General features: G+C 42.8%; 1 protein-coding gene across 3 annotated transcripts in view; it reads left to right on the forward strand.

Moving 5' to 3' along the window:
- ITGA9 (integrin subunit alpha 9) overlaps window positions 1-15,668 on the forward strand; it is a 636,829-nt gene that overhangs the window by 201,226 nt on the left and 419,935 nt on the right. For all 3 annotated transcript variants that reach the window (XM_073678319.1, XM_073678318.1, XM_073678320.1), the window contains exon 10: window positions 270-375. In XM_073678319.1, coding sequence (XP_073534420.1) covers window positions 270-375 — 106 coding nt within the window. The remainder of the gene's footprint in view (window positions 1-269; window positions 376-15,668) is intronic.

Consider the following 15,668-nt stretch of genomic DNA (forward strand, 5'->3'; position numbering starts at 1 on the left):
GACTACATTACTAAATGATCTATGCAACATGTCATTTCTATTGTACAATGGGCAAAAAGTTTTACTGTTAAAATGTTATAATTTCTATAGTAGTTAACTTTTATTGTTTGTTTTCAAAGGTTATAAAAAGCGTACTCCCTTGTGTCATTTAGAAAGCTCATTCTCTTCTCAGGTGCTTCCTGCCTGTGAAAAAGCCATTGTCCATTGGGATATGATTCTGTTAACGCTTGTGCTGTTTTCACAATCCTTTTTGTGTTTCCTGTTGCTAGGGTGTAATGGATGAACAGATTTCATTGAATGGAGACAATACATATAATGCACACTTTGGAGAAAGCATGGCTAACCTTGGAGATATTGATGATGATGGGTATCCAGGTGAGATCTTAGTAATGCAATTTTTGTTCTTATAGACCGTAGACAGCTGCTTGATTAATTACAGTTTGAAGCCTTTATATATTTCATTCTGTAAATATTTGATTATTTGTAGTTGCATATTGCATGTTTGTGTATTTTTCAGCCATATTGTCAGGTAAAGCCCAAGAGAAAACAAAATGAGCATATACCCTACAGCAAGTAAATAAGTAAATAGTAATAATACATGTAAATAACATAGGGTACTTGGTTAATACTATTTTGATCAAAAGAGCATAAAAGCCATCCCACCACGACAAGGTGTACCCATCAGGACAGTCCTAACCTGTCTGTAATATTAAAACCTTACCATGTGTCAAATGACCTCATTGTAAATAAGGGCAGCGCAGGACAGGGAAGCTATACAGATGAAATACTTAGCTCAGAAAGAGGGGCTACGCCTTTGTTTGTTCAAAGTATAAGAGATTACAGCAAAACCAAAGAAATGAGCCGGACTATAAGCTGGTATATGTTCAAAGTGTAAGGGCAAGTTCACACTGTGGCCATTTCACAGACAAAACCCAAGAAAAAAATAAAAGGGGCATGTACACTACAGCAAGTAAATAAGTAAACCGTAATAGTACATGTAAATAACATAGGGTACTTAGTTAATGCTATTTTGATCAAAGTGGCATTAAAGCCATCCCACCCCACCGAGATAGGAATACAGTAACTCTCTTCAGGTTTTGATATATGATCTGAGGGGTAACGCCTCTTCTTGTAGAGAGTGCAAAGTCAACATTAGGAAACTTACAGGCTATGAAATGCTTCTGTCAGAAGTTAAATATTGAAATTGCCTCTTCAGAGAGGAAGATGACTTGAACCGTTTTGCCACCTATTGGGTGTAGAAATGCTAAAAGTCAATCTCGACCCTTTAATGAGCCTTGGCTTTTAAAATAAAAAGGGAAAAAGCATGAGGTTTCGTGTGATACATTTTGACAATTTAGTATACAAAGCAGTGGTACACAACACAAGCGTGCTTAAATTGTTGTTATAAGAACATCTCACCCTGTTACAAGTTAAAGGGTAAAGAGAACAGTAATGACTGATGAAGCCTGGTGTCTCCTGGCATGCCTTCCATTCTCCAAAGGAGTTCTGGACTGTTCAACAAACAATAGTAAGTATGTACTGTATATACTAGAAACTATACTATACTATGTGGCACAAAAGTTCAAGTCTGCTTCTAGTACACTGATCCCTTTTGACTTGTGTCGCACAATAGGATGAGTCACTCCATTGCCAGTTTACTAGACAATCCGGATGGTGGGATTGATCTACTGGTTATGTTTGTTCACTAGCATTAGGAGGACATTCGAAGAAGGGGTCATATGAAACACAGAGGGCACCATAATGAGTAGTTAACAACAGAAGTGTAATATTTATTCATGGGCCACCCCCCTTAGAATTGCAGAACTTTCTTATAATAGGACAGAGAAGATATTTAAGAGACATTTATTAATGAAAACATAATTTTGTAATTTAGTGCAAAACTATTTTTAACAATTTCAACAAAATTTCACCAAGTTTTACAAGGTAAACTTTGGGTGATAGTTGAGGTTTTCTTTGCATTATATAGGCGCAGTTCTCAATCTCCTCACTTTGCTCTAGCTCTGTTCATAGCAAATATGTGCGATTGCATATGTGTATAAAGGTGAGTTTTCCAGAGATTCGTATATTATGTATGAATATTAAAATAGATGAGCAGAGACCTAACGGTTTGCATATTTACTTCTATGCCAGATTTTAGATGTGATAATTGAGAAGATAATGTTTTCTGGCCAACTACGAGCATTCAATTTCATAAATAATGTTTACTATTGTTTTACATCTACAGATCTCCATTAAATAAAAACAAAGTATACTACGCATTACTACTAGTATTTAAGTGAAAGTATAAAAGCTCAAGAACTTTGCTTCCTTATCGGTGTTGTCCGCTATTTTTGAGGCTATACGCAACACAGTTTCACATTCAGATGTTATGTGGAGAGTGTTGATGTCTTTGTCTTAGCTCAAGATACATTTAGGCTTCTCTGCTGTAAAGTATCATAGATCGGTCATCAGTCTACACTAATCTACGTGGAAAACATTTGTGCAGTTTGACTAATAGGAGTTTTAGTTCTCAATTTGCAGTAGTATTCAGTGCAGGTTCATGCAACTCATGATGCTGATGTAGGGACATTGATACATTGATGAGTGCTGTGTCATGGCTTAGCTGGATAAGTAGGACCAGTAGGGCATCTTAGGAGGAGGAAAGAAGAAGTGAGGAACATTGTGGTAGTGAGTGAGCACCATTAGACAATCTGGTGGTACGCTGTATTGCATAGTGAGGAACTAATAGGAGGACATACAAGAAAGAGGATGTGTAGAATACTGCAGTAGTGGCCGACCATGTATACTGCTCGAAGGACCTGTGGTGGTGTGTGTCAGAAAAGCGATAGAATGATTCAAAGAGACTGAAGAACACTGATAGTGTTGACTAATCAGTGTGGGCAAAGAGTATACTTGTTCTGTCACTGAGTGAACAGTGGTCAGCATGACTACCTGTCCTGAAACCAACTACAAGGCCTGTCCTTCTAGTCATACTGAGTGGACCGGCTGGGTAAAAGGAAGAATTTCGGGAGTATTGCTGCTTCTTCTAAGTAGAACTACTGCAGTCATAAGAGATATCACTCTACACAAGATTTTTGGACAACTTGGGTAACTAACTAGAGGAAGTGTGCCACTAGTCACTACTCACGGACAAGCCGAGTGGCTGGGTAGTCAGGAGGTCTAAGGTCAAAAGCAAGGAGGGTACTTTATAGACAGAGGGGTGAGACAAAGGCATAGTCAGGTCACTGTCCAGGGTCAGAATTCCAAAAAGGTAGCGGATTACGACGAAAGGTCTAGGCAAACGGAAGGCCAAAGGCAAATCCAAGGTCGGGCAACCAATATCCGAATACAAGACTAGGAGCACTGAGGACACACATATCCCTTGAGCAAAGCTACAATTGGCAGAATTCTAAGGCAGGGAGCTGACTAAATAGCCAGGTCATTTCTCCGAACAGGGTGACACATGAATGAAGCCCTGGCACGCCCTGGCATTGATTGGACGGCTAAGCTGTCACTCAAGACACTGACAGCTAAGCACGCCCAGCATCCGATTGGATGGCTGAGCTGTCCATCACCATACTGACAACTCAGCACGCCCCGGTCCTAGATTGGACGGCAGAACTATAATTCACTGCGACCAGACACACTGATAGGTGGAATTTTGATAGGAAGCTTCCGCTGTAGTATTGCAGTCTATTGTATTATTACCGGTCTCCTATAAAGCCCAGCCACAGTTTGGGCTTCATAAGAGTTTGTAATATGGCAGGAAATGGGCCTTCAGTAGGCTCCCAATTTGTGTTGGACGCACCGTTCCACCCGCGGCTGTGAAGGGGACATGATGGCTGATTAAATCAATCATTCTGTGTGGGGGGGGATGTGGGATCGGCGTGCGAACATACATCAAAGGCAGGGTTAAATATACATCAAAGGACGTGAAGGGATTAAAAAAATAAAAAAACTTTCCTTACTTACCCTTCCCTGATCTAGCTCTCAGCCTATGTCTGTTAATTGTCTGCAGTCCTGGTGTGACGTCAGTAGCTCTGCACCAGCTCTGCCCAATTAAACAGCACGAGCTGCTCAGAGCTCCAGAGCACATTGATTGGCTGCAGAGAAGTCTAAATGACATCAGCGCTGCTGACAATAACTGGAGCAGTGACAGAGACTAAGCTTGTGATCAGGGAAGGGTTTTTTAAAACCAAACTGCACCTGTGGTCAGGAAAATCTCTTTGATAGTGTATTGCAGCAAAGAAAATATGCTGTTGTTGTAGCCACTAACTATTCGGTTTCTTTAGGCTGTAATAAATATCAGAATATTCTAAAAATTAATGGCGATAAGGTACATGTTTAATCCCTTAGGGTGCACCTGTTTGTTGGCCCCGTCGAGACTTGCGACCGAACCCCGCGCAAAACATGATTCGTGGTTATGCGCCGACAGGGCCGTAGACTGTAATGGTGCCGGCAGAGTGAACGTAAGCTCTGATGTCCATTGTTTTCAGATGTGTACGCCTACTAGAGGCGGACACCCAGACGTAGTAGACTGCGTCTGGATGTCCATCTCCATTAGGCGTACACACCCAAAAATAATGCACGTCAGTGTGTACGTTCGCTCTGCCAGCATCATTATAGACTATGGCCCATCGGCGCATACATCCGAATCCTATTTTGCAGAGGGGGTTTGGATGCAAGCCCCGATGGGACCCACAAACGTAAAAATAAGCACAATGTGAAAGCACCCTTTGGGTGCTTTCACATTTGTTCAGACACCTGATCATTGGACCCGTCGGGACTCATGTCCGTACGCCGCGCAAGAACGGGATTTGGATGTATGCGTCGATGGAGCCATAGACTATAATGCTGCAGAAAAAGCCAATATGTGCTCTGTCATACATATTTTTCAGGAGTGTACACCTACTGGAGACGAACACCCAGACACAAGAACCTTAATGGCTTTCCAATATTTTTCATTTTTGCAGCAGCCATAACTTTTTATTTATTTTTTATTAACTTTGATGTATGAGGCTTTGTTTTATGTGGGACAAATTGTAATATGTTTAGCTCTGTTTTGGAGTACAGATAAATCACTGTGTAATTACACTCTGCACCCCATCTTGACTGAAAAAAAACAGAAATGTAGAAATTTTTGCAAATTTATTAAAAAAGAAAAACTGAAATATGACATGGTCATAAGTATTCAGACCCTTTGCTCAGACACTCGTCAAATGCTGTCCATTTCCTTGTGATCCTCCTTGAGATGATTCTACTCCTTCATTGGAGTCCAGCTGTGTTTAATTAAACTGATAGGACTTGATTTGGAAAGGCACACACCTGTCTATATAAGACCTCACAGCTCACAGTGCATGTCAGACCACATGAGAATCATGAGCTCAAAGGAACTGCCCAAGGAGCTCAGAGACAGAATTGTGGCAAGGCACAGATCTGGCCAAGGTTACAAAAGAATTTCTGCATTACTCAAGGTTCCTAAGAGCACAGTGGCCTCCATAATCCTTAAATGGAAGAAGTTTGGGACCACCAGAAGTCTTCTTAGACCTGGCCGTCCAGCCAAACTGAGCAATCGTGGGAGAAGAGCCTTGGTGAGAGAGGTAAAGAAGAACCCCAAGATCACTGTGGCAGAGTTCCAGAGATGCAGTAGGGAGGTGGGAGAAAGTTCCATAAAGTCAAATATCATTGCAGCCCTCCACCAGTCGGATCTTTATGGCAGAGTGGCCCGACGGAAGCCTCTCCTCAGTGCAAGACATATGAAAGCCCTCATAGAATTTGCTCAAAGACACATGAAGGACTCGAAGTCTATGAGAAATAAGATTCTCTGGTCTGATGAGACGAAGATAGAACTTTTTGGTGATAATTCTAAGCGGTAAGTGTGGAGAAAACCAGGCACTGCTCATCACCTGCCCAATACAGTCCCAACAGTGAAACATGGTTGTGGCAGCATTATGCTATGGAGGTGTTTTTCAGCTGTAGGGACAGGACGACTGGTTGCAATTGAAGGAAACATGAATGCGACCAAGTACAGAGATATCCTGGAAGAAAACCGCTTCAAGAGTGCTCTGGACCTCAGACTTGGTCGAAGGTTCGCCTTCCAACAAGACAATGACCCTAAGCACACAGCTAAAATAACAAAGGAGTGGCTTCAGAACAACTCTGTGACCATTCTTGACTGGCCCAGCCAGAGCCCTGACCTACACCCAATTGAGCATCTCTGGAGTGACCTGAAAATGGCTGTCCACCAACGTTCACCATCCAACCTGACGGAACTGGAGAGGATCTGCATCTGCAAGGAAGAATAGCAGAGGATCCCCAAATCCAGGGATGAAAAACTTGTTGCATCATTCCCAAGAAGACTCATGGTTGTACTAGCTCAAAAGGGTGCTTCTACTCAATACTGAGCAAAGGGTTTGAATACTTAGGACCATATGATATTTCAGTTTTTTTTTTTTACTAAATTTGCAAAAATTGCTAAATTTCTGTTTTTTTTCAGTCAAGACTGTACATTAATGAGAAAAAAATTAACTTTTTAAAATTTACCAAATGGCTGCAATGAAACAAAGAGTGAAAAATTTAAAGGGGTCTGAATACTTTCCGTATATAATTTTTCTTGCAACTCAAATATAGAACTTTTTTTTTTCTCTATAATTTTTATTGTTTAAAGTGAACCTGTCAGCTGCTAATTACTGCCCAATCCAGGGGCAACATGTATCAGGCACAAGCTGTAATAGCTCAGCCAGGTATGTTTGACTCTGAAACTCTGCAGCGTTTCAAAGAAAAACATACTTTGCAGGCAGGAAATCTGTCACTCCATGTCAGCGGGCAGGGAGAAGCTGCTGGGGATGCACCTTCCTGTCTGACTAGTCTACAGCGCAACTGTTGTGCTGTCCTGAGACGGTCCTGCTCGGTCCCTGCTCAGTCCATGTTGTGAAACGCTGCTCGGGTCCCCACTGAGATGCTAATAAATAGCATAGGGATAAAATATAACCTTTATTAGAAAATTAATTAAAAAGGCCCAAAGTGAAAATGTGCATCCATAAATACAAGACGTACCATAAAGTACTAAACAAGAATGCAAACAGGAAAAATTCGCCTAAAGTACAGACAATCCTGTGTACAAAATGGTCAAAACTTAACCAGTGAAAGACCACTTCCCAGGTAAAGTGGTGGATTCTTTAACCGTGCTATCAATAATAGCGTCCACCAAATGACCATATCCTCTCTAGCATAGTTCCCATCAGTCAGTAAACCAAATTAATGTACATTATATTGAACAGGTATACACCTAATACATGACTATGAGGGAAAATGTAGGCTAGCTTAGTACATAAAGAAATCAGCCAAGCATATAGAAAAAATACTTTTTTTTTCAGTTTTAGACAAAGCATATAACCACATATAAACAATATCACTTTGTGGTGTAGCAGAAATATCATACAATCTAAGAGGAAACTTCAAAACTTATCTGATCCTCCATTAGTGATGGGTATGAAGTCTTATATAGGCGGGCTACCGACGCGTTTCCCTTTTGTCATCAGGGGAGTAAAAGTGCCCATGATTATGCCCCCATTCATTAGATATGTTAAACAGCTGGTACATTTTCCAAACTGATATGGTGCCTCTTATATACACGCAGCACACTAAACTAGCGTTACACTTCCGGGTATGACGTCACATCCTGTGCGCTATCCAGCAGGGCGCAAGAAAAATGACAACATCCGGTCTGTGGAACGCATATGGAGCGCACCATTCCCGCGCATGCGCAAATGATACTCAAGGATTACCTCATAAACATCACATGTCAGCGATGGGCGTGTTCAAAACATACATGCCCTTAATGGTAACGCACTAGACGCAGAGCTCCTTACCATACATCAGCGTCCTAAAGTGATCCAGTGAGCCCAAGGCAAACCACCAATGGGGTTACCCCAGATCACATACCACAAAGTAATGTACAGTACCTAGTCACAGTATAAAGTAGATAAATGCATGCACAGAGACGCAGGATCACCAAGGCCAGGAAAGATGGTATATATATATACACATATACAAACTAGGGATCACTGAGCTCGCATGGATACAACACAGGATAAAGGTGGCAAGGTGGGAAAAGGAGAAAGAAAGGAGGATCTAACATGGCCCTAACAGTAAACTAAGGGCTAACTGACCCTACCTAGCGCGGAGGTTGGCACCCTATGGGGAACGAGAATGGCGCCCTCACTCATCGGCGGCTAACCCTCTCTACAATAAACCCTAAAAGGCCCTCTATCTATAAGAAAGATATGAAAGATAGTTGTTCATTTAGGACTAATGGCTGCAATGTCTTGAGCCAAAAAATCCATTTGCATTCTTTTTGTAGGATTTTTTGGTCCCAGTTTCCACCTCTTACGGAGGGTATAATCTTATCAATCCCCATAAACTGGATATAGTTGACATCACCCCCATGATTATCATTGACATGATTCGATACCGGGGTGTCACGTTTATTAACAATGTCATGGACATGTTCTCTTATGCGCTTTCTAAATTCCCGTTTAGTCTTGCCCACATATTCCATGCCACAACGGCATGTGGCTTTGTATATCACTCCTGTGGTACGGCAATTAATGAAATGTCGTATGGTGTATTCCTTCCCGGTCACATTCCCCAGAAAGGATCTACCCTTCGTCACAGATTTACATGCGCAGCAATTTCCACATCTAAAGCTGCCCTTTGTTTGATTACCCAACCATGATGGATCAGGAGTCTCTTTGAAAAAACTGTGTACCAGCCTATCCTTGAGTGACCTACCCTTATGAAAAGTGATTTGAGGAAAGGGACCCACCATCTCTCTGATGTCTGCATCCATAAGTAAAACAGGCCAGTGACGTCTAAGAATCTCTCTGACCCCTTTGGCCCCACAGGAAAAAGTGGTAATAAACCTAGATATGCTGGCCTCTTCCTTGGCAATCTTCGGGGTTAACAGAGTCTTACGGTCTTTAATCAATGAGTTATTATAGGCTTCAGAAAGAATGTGTTTGGGATAGCCTCTCTCAATAAAACGTCCACATAAGTCATTGGCCTGCTTTTTGAAAACACTGAGATCAGAGCAATTCCTATGTATCCTTAAATACTGTCCTTTTGGAATACCTCTTTTAAGAGGGCCAGGATGGCCACTCTCCCATCTCAAGAGAGAGTTTGTGGCTGTAGGTTTTCTGTAATTGCTAGTGCTCAATTCGCCATTATCACTTCTCTGAATGCAGACATCAAGAAACGGCAGTTTATTGTAGTTACACTCATGTGTAAATCGTAAACCAATATTATTCATATTGAGTTGTGTAACAAAATCACCAAAAAGAGTTTCAGATCCCCTCCAAATGACAAATATGTCATCGATGTAGCGCAGCCAAATGACGACATTGTCACTCAGAGGGATGGCTGGTTCACAGAAGACCATAGTTTCCTCCCACCAGCCCAGGAACAGGTTAGCATACGAGGGGGCACAAGGGCTCCCCATCGCAGTACCCCTGAGCTGGTGGAAGTACTTTTTGTCAAAAAGGAAAAAAAATTTTGTGAGACAAAATTCAAGAGCGCGCAGGACAAAGGTATTATGTCTGGTGAATTGACGACCTCTAGTCCTTAAATAGTGGTCTATTGCCCCACTGAAATGCTGCAGCATTTCCGAGCCATACATACCACTGACCGAGTTCATACAGCCAGTGCCTGATACATGCTGGCCACAAACTGTATCAGATGCCAGGTTCTCTTCATGTTTCACACCAAATAACCTGTTAAATGAATTGTGTGGATATCTAACGTGTATTTTTTTTCTGTTATATGCATGTAATACCTAGCTCTGGGTACATACATCATTTACATCAGTCTGTAATACCTAGCTTTGGGTAGCTTTATCCTCATCTTTCTCTATGATTTTGCCTTCCTCACTTTTTATCGGTCCAATATTATCCGATTTAATCCTTTTACTATTTATATACGTAAAGAACAGTTTGGGATTTGATCTACTTTCCCTAGCAATACGTTTCTCTGTTTCCTCCTTCGCTATTTTTATTTGTTTTTTACAGGTTCTCGTTTTTTCCTTGTAACACATTAGTGCCTCCTTACTGTTTTCCTGTTTTAATCTCTTGAATGCCTCTTTTTTGCTATTTAACGCCCCTTTTACGTTCTTGTTCAACCATATTGGTTTCCTCTTATTTCTGGCCCTTTTATTCCCATACGGTATATACCTCTTGCACTGAGAATTCAGAATTCTTTTGAAGGTTTCCCATTTACTATTCGTATTCCCTTGATTAAGAACTTTGTCCCAGTCAATAAGTTGAAGGTTTTCTATCAGCTGATCAAACTTCGCCCTCCTAAAGTTTAATGTTTTTGTTGTTCCCTTATTGATAACCCTACTGAAGGGCATTTTGAAGTCGATAATATTATGATCGCTATTACCTAGGTGCCCCCCTATCTGTACCTCAGTTATTCTATCAGGCCCATTAGTCAATATTAAGTCCAACACGGCCTTCCCTCTCGTTGGTTCCTGCACTAGTTGGGAGAGATAATTATCCTTAATATTTGTCAAGAACCTTTTTCCTTTCTGAGATCTACAGGTTTCTGTTTCCCAGTCAATATCCGGGTAGTTGAAATCCCCCATTACAATCACTTCATTATGTTTTGCTACTTTGTCTATTTGTCCTAATAGCAGATTCTCATTCTCCTCTGTTATATTTGGTGGCTTATAGCAGACCCCCAGTAATATTTTATTATTATTTTTTGCCCCCTCTATCTCTACCCACATGGACTCGACCCCCTCTTCTCCCTCTCCTATATCTTCCCTTAGTCTGGGTTTTAGACATGACTTTACATATAAGCAGACTCCTCCGCCTTTCCCCTGTTTCCGGTCCCTTCTAAATAAACTATAATCTAATAAATTTACCGCCCAGTCGTAGCTATCGTCTAGCCAAGTCTCTGTTATACCTACGATGTCATACCTCTCCTCCGATATAAGCGCCCGCAGCTCATCCGCCTTATTGGTCAGGCTTCTTGCGTTGGTCAGCATGCAAGATAAAACTTTGGGGTTATTTAGCATCCTATTCTTCTCTAACGATCTAACTGTACTATCCCCACCCCCCTCTCCACCCTCATTATATTCACTTCTCCCCTTCCCCCTTGCTTGCCTCACATCCCACCTATTTCCTTGGTTTCCCCCCCCCATCTCTAGTTTAAAAACTCCTCCAACCTATTAGCCATCTTCTTCCCCAGCACCGCTGCACCCTCCCCATTGAGGTGCAGCCCGTTCCTACGGTAGAGCCTGTAGCCGACCGCGAAGTCGGCCCAGTTCTCCATGAACCCAAACCCTTCTGCCTTGCACCAACTCTTTAGCCACTTATTCACCTCCCTAACTTCCCGTTGGCGCTCCTGTGTGGCTCGCGGGATTGGTAGTATTTCTGAGAAAACTACCTTGGAGGTCCTTGCCCTAAGCTTCCAACCTAGGTCCCTGAAATCATTTTTAAGGACCCTCCATCTACCACTCACTTTGTCATTGGTGCCGATGTGGACCATGACCGCTGGGTCTTCGCCAGCCCCACCCAGTAACCTGTCAACCCGATCCGCGATGTGCCGGACTCGAGCACCCAGGAGGCAGCACACCGTTCGGCGATCCCGGTCTTTGTGACAGATTGCCCTGTCTGTCCCCCTAATAATAGAGTCACCCACTACCAGAACCTGTCTTGCCTGCCCTACACTTCCCCCCTCCCCCTCATTACTGGAGCATACACTCCCCCGGCGGTCAGAGGATCTGTCGTGCTCCAATAATGACGGTTCTGAACCAGCCTTCCTATACTTCTTCCCTCTATCCCTCCTAACTGTTATCCAGCTCTCTGCCTGTTCAGCCTGCACTTCCCCTCTATGCTCCACCCCCAGAATTGACCCATTGAGTGTCTGCTCGGTGAGCAGCAAACTCCGTTCCATGTTGTCGATGCTCCTCAGTATCGCTATCTGAGCACTTAGATCCAGAATTTGGGTTTCCAACTGCACGATATGCTCACATCTCTCGCAGCAGTATGGATCCTCGAGCGGTTGCTCACGGAATGCATACATTGCTTAAGATGTACACTGCACGGCTCCGGCCAACATGGACGTCATTCTAAATATGGGGATACAGTCAGTATATATATACAAGTACAAAACACAATTATTTATATATAGGTGTATGGACGGGGATCAATTAGGGATGTGCAAGTGTATCAATTAGATATCGGCGGGGGATCAGTTAAGTATGGACGGGGGATCAATTAAGTATCAAGTATGGACGGGGGAATCAGCTAAGTAGGTCAGGTGGATTAATTAAGTATGGACGGTGTGTCAATTAACTATGGACTGGGGATCAATAAATATGTACTGGGGAAATAATTAATTGTGGACTGGGGAATCAATCAATTAATTATGGACAGGGGGTTAATTAAATATGGATGGGGATAAGGCAAATAAATAGGGACTGGGGATCAGTAAAAGTGGACAGGGGGAATCTATTAAATATGGACAAGGGGGATCAATTGATTATGGGCTGGGGGGGATCGATCAGTTAAATGTGGTCGGGGGGATCAATTTAATATGGAAGGGGATGGTTGGGGGATAAATTAAATGAGGACGGGGGGGTCAATTTAAATGTGGTCAGGGGGATTAGTTAAATATGGACGGGGGGTGATCAGGGGATCAATTTAAATATGGACGGGGGGTGATCAATTAAATATGGACTGGGGGATCACTAAAGATGGCCGGGGGAGTTGTATTAAATATGGATAGGGGGGAGATCGATCAAGTATGGACAGGGGATTAATTTAAATAAGGCCGGGGGGGGAGCACTTAAATATAATACAATTACAATACAAATACAATACAGTACAGTACAGTACACACTCGGGTTCAGTAGGGCCGCTTATCGCGGCCTCCTGCCCCTCACTCACCTCCTCTAGGGACGCTGCACGCTGCACGCTATCACAGCGCGCTCGCCCCTCCGGTCGCCTCTTACCGGTCCTCCTGGTCACCACCACCTGGCGCCCTCCGCCGGCCGGCGCTGCACGCTATCACAGCGCTCTCTTGCGCTCGTCCCTCCGGTCGCCTCCTACCGGTCCAGCCGGTCCACTCGGTCACCTCCGCCTGGCTCCCTCGCCGGAGGGCTGCGAGCCGAGTTGGACCTCGCCGTCCGCCGCATGCCGCTCACCACAGCCACTCCACAGCCCACGTGCTCACACCCCACGCGCGCTCTCACTTTCAGTCACGTGCTCTCTCTGTAGCTTTGGGTGCACACATCATTTACATCAGTCTGTAGTACCAAGCTTTGGGTACACGCATCATTTACATCAGTCTGTAGTACCTAGCTTTGGGAACACGTATCATTTACATCAGTCTGTAGTACCTAGCTCTGGGTACACACATCATTTATATCAGTCTGTAGTACCTAGCTTTGGGTACACACATCATTTACATCAGTCTGTAGTACCTAGCTTTGGGTACACGCATCATTTACATCAGTCTGTAGTACCTAGCTTTGGGTACACGCATCATTTACATCAGTCTGTAGTACCCAGCTTTGGGTACACGCATCATTTACATCAGTCTGTAGTACCTAGCTTTGGGTACACGCATCATTTACATCAGTCTGTAGTACCCAGCTTTGGGTACACGCATCATTTACATCAGTCTGTAGTACCTAGCTTTGGGTACACGCATCATTTACATCAGTCTGTAGTACCTAGCTTTGGGTACACGCATCATTTACATCAGTCTGTAGTACCTAGCTTTGGGTGCACACATCATTTACATCAGTCTGTAGTACCTAGATTTGGGTGCACACATCATTTACATCAGTTTGTAGTACCTAGCTTTGGGTGCACACATCATTTACATCAGTCTGTAGTACCTAGCTCTGGGTACACACATCACTTACATCAGTCTGTAGTACATAGCTTTGGGTGCACGCATCATTTACATCAGTCTGTAGTACCTAGCTTTGGGTACACACATCATTTATGTCAGTCTGTAGTACCTAGCTTTGGGTATACACATCATTTACATCAGTCTGTAGTACCTAGCTTTGGGTATGCACATCATTTACATCAGTCTGTAGTACCTAGCTTTGGGTATACATATCATTTACATCAGTCTGTAGTACCTAGCTTTGGGTGCACACATCATTTACATCAGTCTGTAGTACATAGCTTTGGGTACACACATCATTTACACCAGTCTGTAGTACCTAGCTTTGGGTACACACATCATTTACATCAGTCTATAATACCTAGCTTTGGGTATGCACATCATTTACATCAGTCTGTAGTACCTAGCTTTGGGTATACACATCATTTACATCAGTCTGTAGTACCTAGCTTTGGGTATACACATCATTTACATCAGTCTGTAGTACCTAGCTTTGGGTATACACATCATTTACATCAGTCTGTAATACCTAGCTTTGGGTATACACATCATTTACATCAGTCTGTAGTACCTAGCTTTGGGTGCACACATCATTTACATCAGTCTGTAGTACCTAGCTTTGGGTGCACACATCATTTACATCAGTCTGTAGTACATAGCTTTGGGTGCACACATCATTTACATCAGTCTGTAGTACCTAGATTTGGGTACACACATCATTTACATCAGTCTGTAGTACCTAGCTTTGGGTACACACATCATTTACATCAGTCTGTAATACCTAGCTCTGGGTACACACATCATTTACATCAGTCTGTAGTGCCTAGCTTTGGGTACGCACATCATTTACATCAGTCTGTAGTACCTAGCTTTGGGTATACACATCATTTACATCAGTCTGTAGTACCTAGCTTTGGGTGCACACATCATTTACATCAGTCTGTAGTACCTAGCTTTGGGTACACACATCATTTACATCAGTCTGTACTGCCTAGCTTTGGGTATACACATCATTTACACCAGTCTGTAGTACCTAGCTTTGGGTATACACATCATTTACACCAGTCTGTAGTACCTAGCTTTGGGTACACACATCATTTAAATCAGTCTGTAGTACCTAGCTCTGGGTACACACATCATTTACATCAGTCTGTAGTACCTAGCTCTGGGTACACACATCATTTACATCAGTCTGTAGTACCTAGCTTTGAGTACACACATCATTTACATCAGTCTGTAGTACCTAGCTTTGAGTACACACATCATTTACATCAGTCTGTAGTACCTAGCTTTTGGGTACACACATCATTTACATCAGTCTGTAGTACCTAGCTCTGGGTACACACATCATTTACATCAGTCTGTAGTACCTAGCTTTGGGTATGCACATCATTTACATCAGTCTGTAGTACCTAGCTCTGGGTACACACATCATTTACATCAGTCTGTAGTACCTAGCTTTGAGTACACACATCATTTACATCAGTCTGTAGTACCTAGCTCTGGGTACACACATCATTTACATCAGTCTGTAGTACCTAGCTCTGGGTACACACATCATTTACATCAGTCTGTAGTACCTAGCTTTGAGTACACACATCATTTACATCAGTCTGTAGTACCTAGCTTTGAGTACACACATCATTTACATCAGTCTGTAGTACCTAGCTTTTGGGTACACACATCATTTACATCAGTCTGTAGTACCTAGCTCTGGGTACACACATCATTTACATCAGTCTGTA

This window comes from Phyllobates terribilis, unplaced genomic scaffold (assembly GCF_046119375.1).
Source record: "Phyllobates terribilis strain yellow unplaced genomic scaffold, ASM4611937v1 Scaffold_4__5_contigs__length_816908805, whole genome shotgun sequence".
NCBI classification, from domain to species: Eukaryota; Metazoa; Chordata; class Amphibia; order Anura; family Dendrobatidae; genus Phyllobates; species Phyllobates terribilis.